This window comes from Onychomys torridus, chromosome 1, assembly GCF_903995425.1.
Source record: "Onychomys torridus chromosome 1, mOncTor1.1, whole genome shotgun sequence".
Taxonomy (NCBI): Eukaryota; Metazoa; Chordata; class Mammalia; order Rodentia; family Cricetidae; genus Onychomys; species Onychomys torridus.
In genome coordinates, this window is record NC_050443.1 from 174,547,873 (window position 1) to 174,562,368 (window position 14,496).

General features: G+C 42.9%; 1 protein-coding gene across 1 annotated transcript in view; it reads left to right on the forward strand.

Annotated features, from left to right (window-relative positions):
• Acsl5 (acyl-CoA synthetase long chain family member 5) overlaps positions 1–14,022 on the forward strand; it is a 45,666-nt gene extending 31,644 nt beyond the window's left edge. Inside the window, exons 12-22 of the mRNA XM_036189121.1 lie at positions 917–1,051; positions 4,317–4,451; positions 5,273–5,368; positions 8,454–8,526; positions 8,726–8,814; positions 9,068–9,184; positions 11,003–11,146; positions 11,624–11,725; positions 12,219–12,290; positions 12,807–12,953; positions 13,789–14,022. Coding sequence (XP_036045014.1) covers positions 917–1,051; positions 4,317–4,451; positions 5,273–5,368; positions 8,454–8,526; positions 8,726–8,814; positions 9,068–9,184; positions 11,003–11,146; positions 11,624–11,725; positions 12,219–12,290; positions 12,807–12,947 — 1,104 coding nt within the window. The 3' untranslated portion in view covers positions 12,948–12,953; positions 13,789–14,022. The remainder of the gene's footprint in view (positions 1–916; positions 1,052–4,316; positions 4,452–5,272; positions 5,369–8,453; positions 8,527–8,725; positions 8,815–9,067; positions 9,185–11,002; positions 11,147–11,623; positions 11,726–12,218; positions 12,291–12,806; positions 12,954–13,788) is intronic.
• The last annotated feature ends 474 nt before the right edge of the window (positions 14,023–14,496 follow it).

Sequence of the window (14,496 nt, forward strand, 5' to 3'; positions counted from 1 at the left end):
AGGTGACTCACCGGGCATTATGTCTTCTTTTTTACTTCTATGTTGGTTAGCATTTTTTGTTTGTTTGTTTTTCAAGACAGGGTCTCTCTGTGTAGCTTTGCGCCTTTCCCGGATCTCACTCTGTAGACCAGGCTGGCCTTGAACTCACAGAGATCCGCCTGCCTCTGCCTCCCGAGTGCTGGGATTAAAGGCATATGCCCAGCATTGGTTAGCATTTTGAGAGGATCTAGGGTTAGAGAAAAAAGTGGCCAGAGGGACCAGGGAAGGAACATTTGATATAGATCAAGGGCCAGCTATCCCCACGGAGCATTTTTACTCGTCACTTGAGTGTGTAAGGTGGTATTGCCAGACACAGTGTGTGTCCCTTCTGGAAATGGTCTCCAAAATTTCCAGCCATTTTAAAGCCAATTTGAGAATAAAAGAAGTATCAAAACCACAGGTGCTGTGGTAAGGAGGTCTTTTCACTCTCTCTGCCTTGAGGATCTCAGACCCAGTCTATGTTTGGTTAATGTACAAAACGCCACATTGATTCTAATAAAACTTTACATAGCATTTCTCAAATTGGGATGGTCTTATCTGAAGGTATGTTTTTTCCTTTTAACTGGCAGCAGATTTTCTTAGTGCCATAAGATTAGTATTTCTTATGAAGGGTGGTATCTTAGAATGGCACACTGAACTTAGTAGAGCCTGAGGGCGGGACCCATAGTGTCACAGTTTGTTATCTGTCTTGCCACCTCAACAGTAATGCTTCCATCCTTTCTTGGGGGGTCCTCCCAGAGATACCTGTGTTGGTTGGAAGCAGGTGATAGGCAGAGGGAATGCTTGTGGACTTTAGTTTATTGTCTTACTTCCACTGGAGATAGACCTCACCTACGGTGAGCCATGGCTCTGAGCCCTGTCTTCCATCGTGTTTCAGGCTGTCGTATTTTCCTGTGGAGGCAAAGTTGGGTTCTTCCAAGGAGATATCCGGTTGCTACCTGATGACATGAAGGTTTTGAAGCCCACAGTGTTTCCCACGGTGCCTCGACTCCTTAACAGGGTCTATGATAAGGTATGAGCCCTGTTCTGTTGGGATTATAGTGAGAGGCTCTGGGAGACTGTATCTTGACAAGCATTAATTCTACCTCTATTCCAGCCCCAACAAGAATTGACATAAGTCAAGTTACAACTATAACCATGAGAAGCCATAGTATCTCCCTCTGTCTGGATAATATTGCTGATCTGAGGAATAACTGCACTCAGACTTGGGGGAGCACCTCAATTTTTAACCATCACACTGGAAGGTTCTTACTCTGATTGGCATGTGCTGGTGATCTAGCATTTTGCTGGGTGCCAGATCAAGGTCAACATTTCAGATATGTTCACTTATTTAACCCTTTTAAGAAAAATAGAAAATCATGTTTGTTTGCAGAACTCTGCTGAGGAGGAAACAGAGCCTTGGATGTTAAAAATTTTTCCCAGCCATAGCAAATAAGGAAAAAGGGCCAGAATAAATTGTCACTTAGTAGTTTCGGCCATCACTGAGTACTGCTCACTGAGGTTGCAAAATGATGGTTTTCCTAATTCTAACTCCTTTGTTGCTTTTACATTATTTAGTTGACATTCTGCCATAAAGACCCAATAAGTATTTTATTCTCCACTTCATTTATCTCTCATAAATATAATGAGTTCATGCCCCAGAAATCCTCAAAAGTAGCCAGTGAGAAGTTTTTTGTATTATCACAAACATATTATCTTTATATTTTATATTTTTCCATCCATTGTAGTCATTCATTTTGATGCCCATTAAATTCTTATATATCCTTTTGACATGACCTCAGTAGTCTATGATGGGTTCCTTGCTTTCTGATACAAGTTATTGTAAGCTCAGTTTTTCACCTAAATCTTTGATTGACTAATTTCTGCAACTGGCTATTGAGAGCTAGGATCTGAAGCCAGGCAATGTAATATAGTACATGTTATTCCATAGACCTTGATCCCAAGGAACTAATGTCATTATTCAGATGCTTCGGGCTTTACCTCTGATTCTGATATTGATATTTAGTCTTACTACAGGCCAAATTAAGCCGTACTAAGAATGGACAGTGTTCTAGAACAGAGATGATGTGTAGACACTGGAAGCATTCACTCTTTTTTTTCCCATTTTTTATTTATTATATTTGTGTTTTAATTTTACACATCAGTCATGGGTTCCCCTGTCCTCCCCCCTCCCACCCTCACCCCTGCCCTCACCTTCCCCCCAAGCCCCTCCCCTCCATTCCCATCTTCTGCAGGGCAAAGACTCCCCTGAGGATTCAGCTCAACCTGGTAGATTCAGTATAGGCAGGTCCAGTCCCCTCCTTCCAGGCTAAGCAAAGTGTCCCTGTATAAGCCCAAGGTTCTAAACAGCCAGCTTATGCACTAAGGATAGGCCCGGGTCCCACTGCCTGGGTGCCTCCCAAGCAGTTCAAGCTATTCAATTGTCTCACTTATCCAGAGGGCCTGCTCCAGCTGGGGCTCCACAGCTTTTGGTTCATAATTCATGTGCTTCCATTCGTTTGGCTATTTGTCCCTGTGCTTTTCCAATCTTGGTCTCAACAATCCACATTCTTACAGTCCCTCCTCTTTCTCGACAATTGGACTCCTGGAGCTCCACCTGGGGCCTGGCCGAGGATCTCTGCATCCACTTCCAAGAGTTCCGCACAACAGTTAGGTGTTTGGCCATCTGATCACCAGACTAGGTCAGATCAGGCTTTCTCTCGACCATTGCCAGAAGTCTACAGAGGATGTATCATTGTGGATTTCTGGGGACCTCTCGAGCACTCTGCCTATTCCTTTTCTCATGTGGTCTTCATTTATCATGGTCTGTTATTCCTTTTTCTCCCTTTCTGTTCTTGATCCAGCTGAGATCTCCTGCTCCCCAAGCTCTCTTTCCCTTGAACCTTGCCCTTCATTACTCCCACTGTCATCCAGGTTGTTCATGTAGATCTCATCCATTTCTCTGTCATTGGGTGATCCCTGTGTCTTTCCTAGGGTCCTGTTTTCTAGGTAGCCTCCCTGGAGTTGTGTAGCAGTCTAGCCATCTTTGTTTTACATCTAGTATCCTACTATGAGTGAGTACGTACCATGTTTGTCTTTCTGAGTCTTGGTTACTTCACTCAGGATGATTTTTTTCTAGATCCATCCATTTGCCTGCAAACCTCATGATGTCACATTCACTCTTAATAATTCTTCCTTATCAGACTGTGGAATCATTGTATGGTTTTTGTCTGTTATTGAACTTTTTTATTTTTGAGAGGAAATATTTTGAAATATTAATACATAATACATAACTTGAATCTGGAGCTTATTTAGTGAAATGAAAATTTGTATTAGATGAATTTCAGTCATAGCTTTTTGCAGGTGATGTCAGGAGAACTGGTCCTGTGATTGTTAAAGGCAAGCAGTCTGTGGTTAAGAGAGGCAAAAGGTAGCATGAATTAGGCAACATTTAGTGTATCTCAGAATCAGATGGGTAGATGTGGCTAAATGATGTCACAAGCCTGAGCAGATGCTCACAGCCTGGACCACAGCCTGAGCTGGGATGTAAGGATGAACACCTTGGCTGGTTGAGGACTGTAAAAGGACCCACAAGCCAGGGAGGCATCCTGCACATTTTGAACTGGAAAGAGCTCCAATGTCCATTGAGTGCAACTTTCAGTATAGAAAGGTCCTGAGGTTGGAGTAGAGTTTAGGCTTTAATTTTGAAAAGAAAGAGGTTCCTGTGGGATAGATCAGTTACAATGGCAGGGTCATGAAAATAACATGGACTGGGAAAGTGATATCAAGTGTGTAATCTCAGAGGGGAGAAAGATGTCACTAGGGACTTCTGTTGGATTTTGTATGATGTGGCTAAAGGACATTTGTTATAAAGATGGTAATTCTCCATATTTGGAGGATGTGAAAATGTCATTGAGGCAGGGGAGAGGAAAGGTGGTATTAAGTTTTAAAAGTCAGATTCTGGGGGTTAGGGGGAGAAAAAAAACTTAGATTCCTAAACCTTTCTCCAGGCTACTAAGTCAAAAGCCACAGAGTGATCATGGAGTAATTTCCTATCTGATTTTTTAACCAGTGATGGTTGTGGCCATCTTTCTTGATTTGTTTATCTCAGTTATCAAAATTTGTTTCTCAGGGACCAGGAGTCTGTACAGTCTGTGGCTCTGTGTTATGTAGTAACCTCACTTGTTTTGGAGCAAGGCTACGGTTCTATGGGCAACTAGTTCATGAGTATGGGCTGCTTCCTTCTGAAGCAAGAAGTCAGTATCTTGGCTTATAACAAATGGCCTTATCCCCTCCAGGTACAAAATGAAGCCAAGACACCCTTGAAGAAGTTCTTGTTGAACCTGGCTATTATCAGTAAATTCAATGAAGTGAAAAATGGCATCATTCGGCGTGACAGTTTTTGGGACAAGCTGGTCTTTTCAAAGATCCAAGTAAGCTGAATGGACACCAGGGCTGGCTGGTATTCAGCATCCTCCTCTCCTCTCAGGTTTCAGGGGGACCCTAATTAGAGAGCATCCTAGATCTTCTATGCCTACTCATACCTTTTTCTTTGTGCCTGTCTTCCTTTGTGTGTACATGTGTGTATGTTTGGGCATGGTTGGTGGTGGGGAAAGCATGTGCGATGGTGTATGTGTAAAGTTCACAAAATAACTTCAGATGTCAAGCCTCACATTCCACAGGGTCTGTTGTGTTCACTGTTGCATACATGAAGTTACCATTTGGCCTGATAACTTCTGGGGATTCTCTTATGTTCATTTCCCATCTCATCATAGAAGAGAATTGGCATTACAGGTGTGCGCCACAGGATCTGGCTCTATTTGAGTTCTGAGTGTGAACTTTGGTTTTCATGCTGGTTCCTTATCCTATGCCACCTCCTTAGCGCTGCTGTGACCTTTTGAGATCACTCTTGTGCAACTTTGTCACTAAAGAGAAGTGAGAAAGCATACAGCAGTTTTTATGTAGGTGTTAGCACTCTGTATTATTGTCTTAATCTGTTTCGTTGGGTTTATAAATGACACAAATTGAAGAACTTAAAAACAAAAATACATGGAAGGTCTCTCAGGCATTGTTGGTGATGACTCTAATAGGTGGTATGGCATTTTAAGTGATTTTCTAGAGTGTCAGGCTGTAGTGTAAGTGCTTATAAACCAACCAAGTCAGATGGCTGGCATGTGATTTCACCCATTTTGCAGTAGAGGAAAATGAAGCCAAGAATGGAGGTTCACCAGCTCTTTTTGTTTCTACCGAACAGGACGGCCTAGGTGGGAAGGTTCGCCTCATGATCACTGGAGCCGCCCCCATCTCCACTCCAGTCTTGACATTCTTCCGGGCTGCAATGGGATGTCCGGTAAGATTCCACATTTACATTAATGGCACACACTATTTAAATAAAAATGAATCATAGATGAAAAGTACTAAAGAGAAGGTCACCCCAAATCTTGGACAAAATACCCACCCCTACTACTCATTTCTTCATGCATTAAATATAGGAATCTTTACACAAATGGAATCAGTGTTCCAAAATACCCACTGCCTCATGCTCCAGCACACACCCGTTACCAGACAGAGGAGTTAGCATCATTTGATGGTTTCACCACAGCTTACAGAAAGCACTCAAATGGTGAATCAATTTTGGTAGACTCTTCTGCCCACAGCCACAGCACGTGTATGGCAGTCAGAGGACAATTTGAGAGTTCTGGTTCTCTTCTTTCACCATGTGAGTCCCAAGGGTGGAATTTAGTCTTCAGGCTTGGGAATAAGTGGCTTTACCTATTTTGCCAGCCTTGTGCCTATTACATGTTAATATACATCACCAGGCAGGTCTTGTCTTTTTCATATGTTCGGGTAATACTTGAAGTACCATTCTATAGCACAAATCTTAAAAGGTCTTATTAATAAAAACAAACTCAAAGCCAGGTATGGGGTGAATGCTGAAAGATCAGAGAGACATAACCAGCCACAGCTTCCTCACCTTGCCAATTCCTCAGCTGATCCTGTTTCCTCAGACTAGAAACCTCTGTGTTCTCATCCAAATGGATCTCAGCTGAACTGCTGCTTAAAGCCTAAAAGCTTAACCAGGCCAAAAGCTTCTAGTTCCTGGTCCTCATGCCTTATATAACTTTCTGCCATCACTTCTTGGATTAAAGGTGTGAGTTACCACGGCTGGCTGTTTCCAGTGTAGCTTTGAACTCACAGAGATCCGGATGGATCTCTGCAACCCAAGTGATATGATTAAAGGTGTGAGTGCCACCATTTTCTGACCTCTATGTCTGTCTAGTGGCTGTTCTGTTCTCTGACCCCAGATAAGTTTATTAGGGTGCATGATATATTGGGGAACACATTACCACCACACCGTTTCTTACACACTTGACAATGATAAGATGTTTCCAGTCAGTTAGTTGCTTCTAAATGAAATACTTCATTTCATGCTGTTTCTCTTATTAATACCAGACTTTTCTGCCCACTGACACTTGCATTTCTTCCATGGGTTACTCTATTAGTTCCTTAAAGAAAACAGGCAAAGGGGGATTAGTTCCCTTGCCTGTTTCTATGAGTACTTCATATACTTAAAATTAATCTCTGCTATGCTAGACATGTTTTCCTAGTTCATGTTTTCTTCTTCATTTGCCTTGTTTATAGTTATATAAAAACTGAATTGATATGCAGGTCAATTGATGCATGTTTTTCTATTGTTGTTTTTTAATTGCAGAGGCAGGCCTTCCCTTTTTTTCCTTTTAGAATTTTTGTTGTTTTTTGCTTACATTTAAATTTTTTTAAAAAAAATTATGTATATGTGTCTTCTTCCACATGCATGTCTGTTGCCTTCAGAGGCTGGCTGATGCATCCCCTGAGACTGGAAGGTTTTGAGCTGCTAGGAATAAGCCTAGATCTGGAAGAGTAGCCAGCGAGCGATCTCTCCAGCTCCTATAAACCATTCTAATCTCTGAGATTTCTTAAGGCTGTCTGTTCCCACATTTTCTGGTAGTTTTATGGATTTATTATATTTTTTCATTTATGCCTCATCTATCTGGATATGCATATTTTCCCTCCCATTCCAAACAAGTGCCTAGTTTGCTGATTCAGCCAGCCATGTATCACAAACAAAATAGAAAACAGATATAGGCTTACCCTCAGAGAATGTTCTCTGTACATGTGCTCATTATCAAAAGACTGGTACCAGTCAGTGATGGGTCTTTGGGGTTTTCAATCTGCCATCCTCTTGGTCATTCTTAGTACCTTTTTCCTTCAGCCCCAAAGTATTGGTGAAATTATTAAGGCCACTCCACATAGTTAAAAGGGAGGTTTATTTTGTGGGATAACTTACAAATGAAGGGATAGGTTGCAGGGTCTGGAAAAGGTATGGCACATTCCGGCAGTGTTCTCTGGAGAACTCTGCTTGGTCTACCTCCAGCGTCCAGGGTCCAGGAACCAAGAGAAACCTCTCCTCTTGATCCTGGGTCTTCAGCTTCCTCCCTCAATCCCACCTTGTGGGCGTGACCATTACTGAAGCCTCAGTGGGGGTTGGAACTTCCAGGCCAAGGCTGGGATGGCTACCCACTACACCAAAGACTAATAGAAAGTTCTGCTTCCAGCCCCTTCCCAGAAATACTTCTCTCAGCCTCTCTCTTTATCTCTACCAACCCTGTCACTTGCAGACCACACCTCTGACTGCAGTAGCCTATCAACTTGCTTCGAGCCAGCAGCCTTTTTTGGTCAAGATTATCTTCTCTGTATGAGGGTTATCAACTCTAGTACTACCCCCATTGCCTGCTTTATAGTTGAACATTTACAGGAACTCAGCTAACCCCATTCGTTTATACAAGGTCTGTGGCTGCTTTTATGTTACACTGTCAGAGTTAAGTTGTTGGGACAGAGACCAGATGTCTCACAAAGCACAGAATAAAGTCTTGTCCTGTGCAGAAAGTTTGCCAACCCTTAGTCTTTATCAAAGCTGGAGCTTGGGTTGGGGATTTAGCTCAGTGGTAGAGTGCTTGCCTACCAAGCACAAGGAAGGCCCTGGGTTCGATACTCAGCTCAAAAAAAAAACAACAAAAAAACAAAAACTGGAGCTCTTTCCTCTTTCCTCAGGAAGCACACTGCTGTGTTTCTCATTTCCTTCAGAGGTGCTCTATTGCCCAGGCTCTATTGTCCAGTGGCCACTGGGCTGTCTACCACTTAGTGAACAATTTGCATTCCCCACCTACTTGATAGGCCACATTTTTCATATAGGCTTCTGTACTTTGGTTTGTTTCTGAATGCTTTTGCTTTGTAATGAACTCCCAGTTGTGAAGAACTAGCAGCTGGGCATGCTTCAAGATTTCACAAAATTATCTCTAGCTCTTGTTGCTATAGCATGTTTTCCTGCCTTGGCCACAGGGCATGGCCAGTCAACACTTTATCTGAAGTCTCAAAGCTCTTCTTTGGTTTCCCAGGTGTTTGAAGCTTATGGCCAAACAGAATGCACAGCTGGATGTACAATTACATCACCTGGGGACTGGACAGCAGGTAGGTTTTCCACCTGCTGGTTGGGAGAATGCTTCTAAGTGAACCATAATCTAGGGATTTAGATAATTTTGGTGTTCTGGATAAATGTGATAAATGGCAAATTTAAGTCCTATTGCCATTTTTAGAGTCAATTGCATAAACATCTTAGAAATACCCTTGCTTTACGGTTGCTTAGCCCAGAATATCTGGTATGTTTTAGGCCATGTTGGGACTCCAGTGGCTTGCAATTTTGTAAAGCTGGAAGACGTGGCTGACATGAACTACTTTTCAGTAAACAACGAAGGCGAGGTGAGTAGGTCATGCCCAGCACTCAGATAACCATAGTGGAACCAAAAGGAACATAGAGCTGTGATCTGACTTGGCTTTGACTCACCTTTTAGGAAGGAATACATTATCAGTGAGCTGCATTTCCCTACAGTGGGGACTAGAAGAGCCTTCACACTGTAGTGGAAACCTAGTGAATTTGGTTGGACCAGGTGTTTTATAAGGTGCAAGTAGCAGTCATTTCTATTGTCTTCCCCCTTTACTGTCTGGTACACAGATCTGCATCAAAGGCAACAATGTGTTCCAAGGCTACCTGAAGGACCCGGAGAAGACACAGGAAGCACTGGACAAGGATGGCTGGCTTCACACTGGAGACATTGGTCGCTGGCTCCCAGTGGGTATTTCCATAACTTCTAGGAGTCTCTGCTATGGGACTGGGGAGAATAATCTACTTGTTGCAAGAGGAATAGGAATGTGACCTTAATTAGCTGGGGCGGCTGCAGACCTTTTTCCCTGCAGCCACCTTTCAATGTGGTTTCCTCTAAGTATAAAGAGAAGAGAGTACCAATTGAAAGACCCTAGCTTAAGATCTGTGTTCTAGTCTTAGCTCTCTTATGGACTGATGTGTAAAACCCAGAAGTTGGCTAACATGTGATTAGAAGCTGCCAAAGGTAGCTAGGCCAGACTACTTACAGGATTTTGACCATATGTTACCCAGAATGTGAACCAACTGAAAGGCTTTCTTCTTTGTATATTTGTCAAATACAATGTGTACACCATAGGAAGTGGTACTGATGCTGTGTCCAGATACAACCCTAAAGTGGGATGCTTTAGGGTTAGATCATCTTGGACCTTACAGTTGGCATGGTTTCCCTGCAATGGAAAGGCTGGCTCATAACCAGGGAAAAATTAGGTGACTTCTCCAGGAAAGAGGTGGGTAAGTGTAGTATTCTTTGCAAATTTCCACCCTTTTCTTCCTACTTTTCTCAAGGTGGAAATTATTGTTTGACAGCTTCTTGAGCCTACAACTTTTTTCTATTATGAGTTTCAAAGGAGAGTTTTTATTTTTTAATGAATTCATGGGGACATATCAAAACAAAGGAATGAGAGTTCCAAACCATGTGTTTACATAGGCCAATATCTGCCTCTCAATGACCTTCAGTCCCTCTCTGTGGAAGACACAGTCTGTTTTATAGCTTGGTTTGCTGATGAACAATTGACAGTGTTGCTGTTGATCTCATCTGTTTGCTTAAAGCCCCTATGGGGGATTTCCTAGGGTCTCCTTCCTCACGTTTTCTTTATCTACTAAGAGTTAAGGGAATGGGGCTATACTACCTCTTCAAACTCCTTTCCTGCTCATTATTCAAGATTTAAGAGAGATTCAGAATGCTTGGCTACAAAGACTCACAAGAACACACAGTCCTCATGATATATTTTATCGATTGAGTTTAATATGTTTCTGTTTAACAAGTGTCCCCTGCTCTAAGTCTAAGCAATAGGTATGGCTCCCCCCCACGGGTGATAAAAGGCTGTTCATTATTGATCACTTTCTGTCTGGATTGATGAGTCTGACTCATTGATCGTTCCAGTGTTAGTTCATGGTAGAGCCCTACTTATGGTGTGGTCATGTGGATTTTGTTTTCCCTTTGTCCCAATTCTACAATTCAAATCCCTAAGAAGATAAGCTCCTCAGAGAAATTAAATTTAGGGAAATGAAGCAGCAAATGACCTGTGATGGTGGTCAGAGCCTGCCAGCCCTACTTCAGTCCTAATAAGCCCAATTACTGGCTGGCTTGATTAGCAGCATGCAGCTGTTTTAGCCTGCTCCTGGATTTAACAGGAAGTGAACACGGCTGGGAGAGCTGAATCAGTAAGCAGTTTTAGTAAAAGATAACTCCTTCATTCTCAGAGTTCTTAGATGGAGTAGTTGGAAATAAGTTATTAGAAATAGAGAGCTGCAGCATGTCTTCACTGAATGATGCAGCTATTTGCATAACCCAGCAGGCCCCTGGGACTTTCCCTGAGGCTTACTGGTTGGCTTACTGTAGACAGGCTTTGTGGAAGCCACTTTTCATTTCTCCAAAGCCAAGAAAGAAAAACAGAGAACTCCAGAGAAACCATTTTAAATAAGGTCAATATCTGTGCCTTCCCCGCCTTCCTACTGATACCATCACCAAGGCTTCAACGCAGGTGCTTTGTCTGCCTCATATAGAATGGAACACTGAAAATCATTGACCGGAAGAAGAATATTTTCAAGTTGGCACAAGGAGAATACATTGCTCCAGAGAAGATAGAAAATGTTTACACCAGAAGCAGACCAGTGTTGCAAGTTTTTGTCCATGGGGAGAGCTTACAGGTAACACACCAGTTTCAGAGATGGCCTATATTGGTTCTCATAGCATAGGACATTTGTATAGCTGGGTCCAGCCAGATAATACACCACAGCTACTACAAAACTACATTCTGAATCATAAACATCCATGAAACAATTTGTTGGGATTATTAAGACTATTTCAAGAAGTAGCTTTTATTTCACATGACTTTGTGCTTGTTGGGACCCTTTGTGTCCACTCTCAGGAGCTCCTCTGACACAAAACTGTCCTGTATATGCTGCACTTAAAATCGGTGTTATAGGGGTTGGGAATGGTGAGTTTCAACACATATTGGCTAGGGATTCTTTAAGCTTAATGACAACTGCTCTTTGAAGGGTCCAGTTTGGCTAGAATATCTTCGCAGTGAAGTTCTGAGTGGGAGACTGTATGATGAGGAAACCTGAGTACCAGATTAGTCTGAAGGTCTGACCTATCACAATAACCCACGTTCCTTCCCACAGTCGTTCCTGGTAGGAGTAGTGGTTCCTGACCCAGACTCACTTCCCTCATTTGCAGCCAAGATTGGGGTGAAGGGATCCTTTGAGGAACTGTGCCAAAACCAAGTAAGCATGGCTCAAAATGTTCACCAAGTAAGCATGATTGAACACACTGAATGAGCCCTCATGACCTGCTGTGGCAGAGGGGAGGCCCTACCAGTTGTGGCATCTCTGAATTCTCTGAGCCTCCTCTCTGGAGGGATACTCTTTCTGCTCCTGTGACAGGTAACTGCACCCTAGATGGACTTAGTGTTTATTAGACTGAAAAATAGAATGGAGGGTTTAAAACACAAAATGCCATTTTCCATTTCGTTTTTAAGCAGTAGTGTGCTGCTTAAGAGAGAAAATGGAATATAAGAGAATGAAAAATGCCATATAGACAGAACTGTTAGCCTCTGGGTTTACCTTTCCTTTTCCCTGTCTCCTTTGGTAAACACGAAGTACATGATATAGTTCAACATACTTTTTACTTTTAGGCATTGTAAGTCAGCTCTTGCTCAGCCTTGCATTTAGACTTCTTTTCAGACATACATGCTGTAAGTGATGATTTTCGTTTTAGAGTGTAAAGGAAGCCATTTTACAAGATTTGCAGAAACTTGGGAAAGAAGGTGGCCTGAAGTCCTTTGAACAGGTCTGTACTGCGCATGTCACGCTGCTCCCTTAAGTACCAGCTAGAGCTTTATTAGAGCTCCCACTTATACTGGTTTCAAACCTTTAACTTCCAACCAACTTATTTTAGATTTACTGAAAAATAGCAGTTTATAGTTAGGTATTCTGTTCTCCTTTGCTGTCCGTTATTCATTCTTCCTACTCCATTTATCCCAATGTCTAGTGTAGCCCGGTTGATAGAGCGCTTGCCTAGCATGCATGGGCTCAGTCTCCAGTGCTGCATTAACCTGACGTGGTAGAGCATGCTAGTAACCTCCCTCACCTGTTCAGGTGGGAGAAGGAGGATCAGAAGTTCAAGATCAATCTCACCTAGACAGTGAGCCTGAGGTCAGCCTGGGCTACAGAAGGCCTATTGCAAAAGGGACATGGGTCTGTGTCTTTACTTTCATATGGTGAAATAAACTTCGCAGTTTATCATGGAGTAGCTGGGACACTTTGCTGATGAAATGCCAACAGTCACCATGTGCCCATCTTCCAGGTCAAAAGCATCTTTGTCCACCCAGAGCCATTCTCCATAGAAAATGGGCTTTTGACGCCAACCCTGAAAGCCAAGCGAGTGGAGCTGGCCAGATTCTTCCAGAGCCAGATCAAGAGCCTCTATGAGAGCACCCAGGAGTAGGCGAAGGTACTCACAGCCGGGGCCTCCCAGGGGCCCAAGGATGGATTCCAAACCACCCTCCTTTCGGCTCTTCCTCACACCTGTTGTCTATCTACTGAACTGTCAAACTGTGAGATCCTTACAATGGGAGAGTCCGGCCAAGAATAAAAGCCCATTCTTCCCAGCTTAGACTCTGCTGATGATTTAGGCCTTAGGGCTGCTTTATCAACATGCTCTTCTTCCCTGTCACTTCCTCATGACCGTCACCCCAGTGCCATCACTAGTTCTAGGGTCATGGGGATCCGCTAGGTAGGTGCCTTGTGTTTTATAAAAACCCTGCTTGCTAGCAGCTCAGCACTTCCGACAGTGCTGAGCACTAACAGTGGTCCTCAGCCTTCCTAATGCTGTGACTCTTTCATGTTGTGGTCACCTCCAACCATAAAATAATTTCATTGCTACTTCATAACTGTAATGTTGCTAGTGTTATGAAATGTAATGTAAATATCTGATATGTGACCCCCAAGGGAGTCAGGATCTACGGGTTGAGAACTGCTGCTCTAACAGATCAACAGGTTTTTAATGTGTAAGCCATGTTTTTCTGTCACTCCACGAAACTACTAATTTGAGTTTCAACCTATCACCCACATTAATCATATTTGAGACAAACTTTTCCATACTTGCGTGTACATCAAAGTTTATGCAATGAAGGAACAATGTTGTATAACAAAGTGTTGCCTGGGCCCCTAGTAAGACTTCTGAGTTGGGAATATTACACATGGTAGGTAGATAGTGTGTCGAAAGAGAATGTTGTTCTAAAGTGTTACCCGCAGTGGCAGTTTTTGACACTGTCTGTTCCCTACAGTTTGCTGAGCTGGAAGCTATGGAGGAAGAAGCAGAAACTTATGTCCAGTGAACTTTTCCAGTAAATGAGGCAAGCACCGAGCTACTCTCCTGCACCGCAGGCCCATCTTCTGTGAAGGATTGTCGGGATCTTTCTCCCTGGACTCCAATTCCTGCAGTATCTTACTGTCAGACGGCACATGGTGCCTCTACTTGTAAATGTCAAATCTTTGAAATAAACTATTGCAGATATTGATGTTGGGCCTGCTAGCGTGTGGATTGTGGTGAGAATCAGTGAAAAATCAAGTGGTTCTTAAATTTTGGCTGTACACTAGATCACCTGATTTGAAAATAGTAGGATGACTGGGCACTTCTCTGGGGTCCCTGAGTTAAATAGCTTTGTAGCCATACTCACAATGACAACATTCAGGAGACCAAGGCAGGATTGCTGCAGGTCTGAGGCTAGTTTGGGCTACATAATGAGACCCTGTCTCAGAATTAACTAACCACTGTCCAGGATGATTCTAGCGTAGCCCAGACTTGGGTGACTGCTGGGGAGAAGTGACAGGACTTGTCCTCTTACCCTGTTACACAGTTCTGGGTAATTCACCTTTAAGGCCGGCTCACGCTCTAAGCATGCTTACATTTTTTCCTTTACTACCTATGTTCTATGGTTCTCTTTCTCTCCCCTTTTCTTTTTAGATAGGGTCTCACTATACCTCTGACTGGC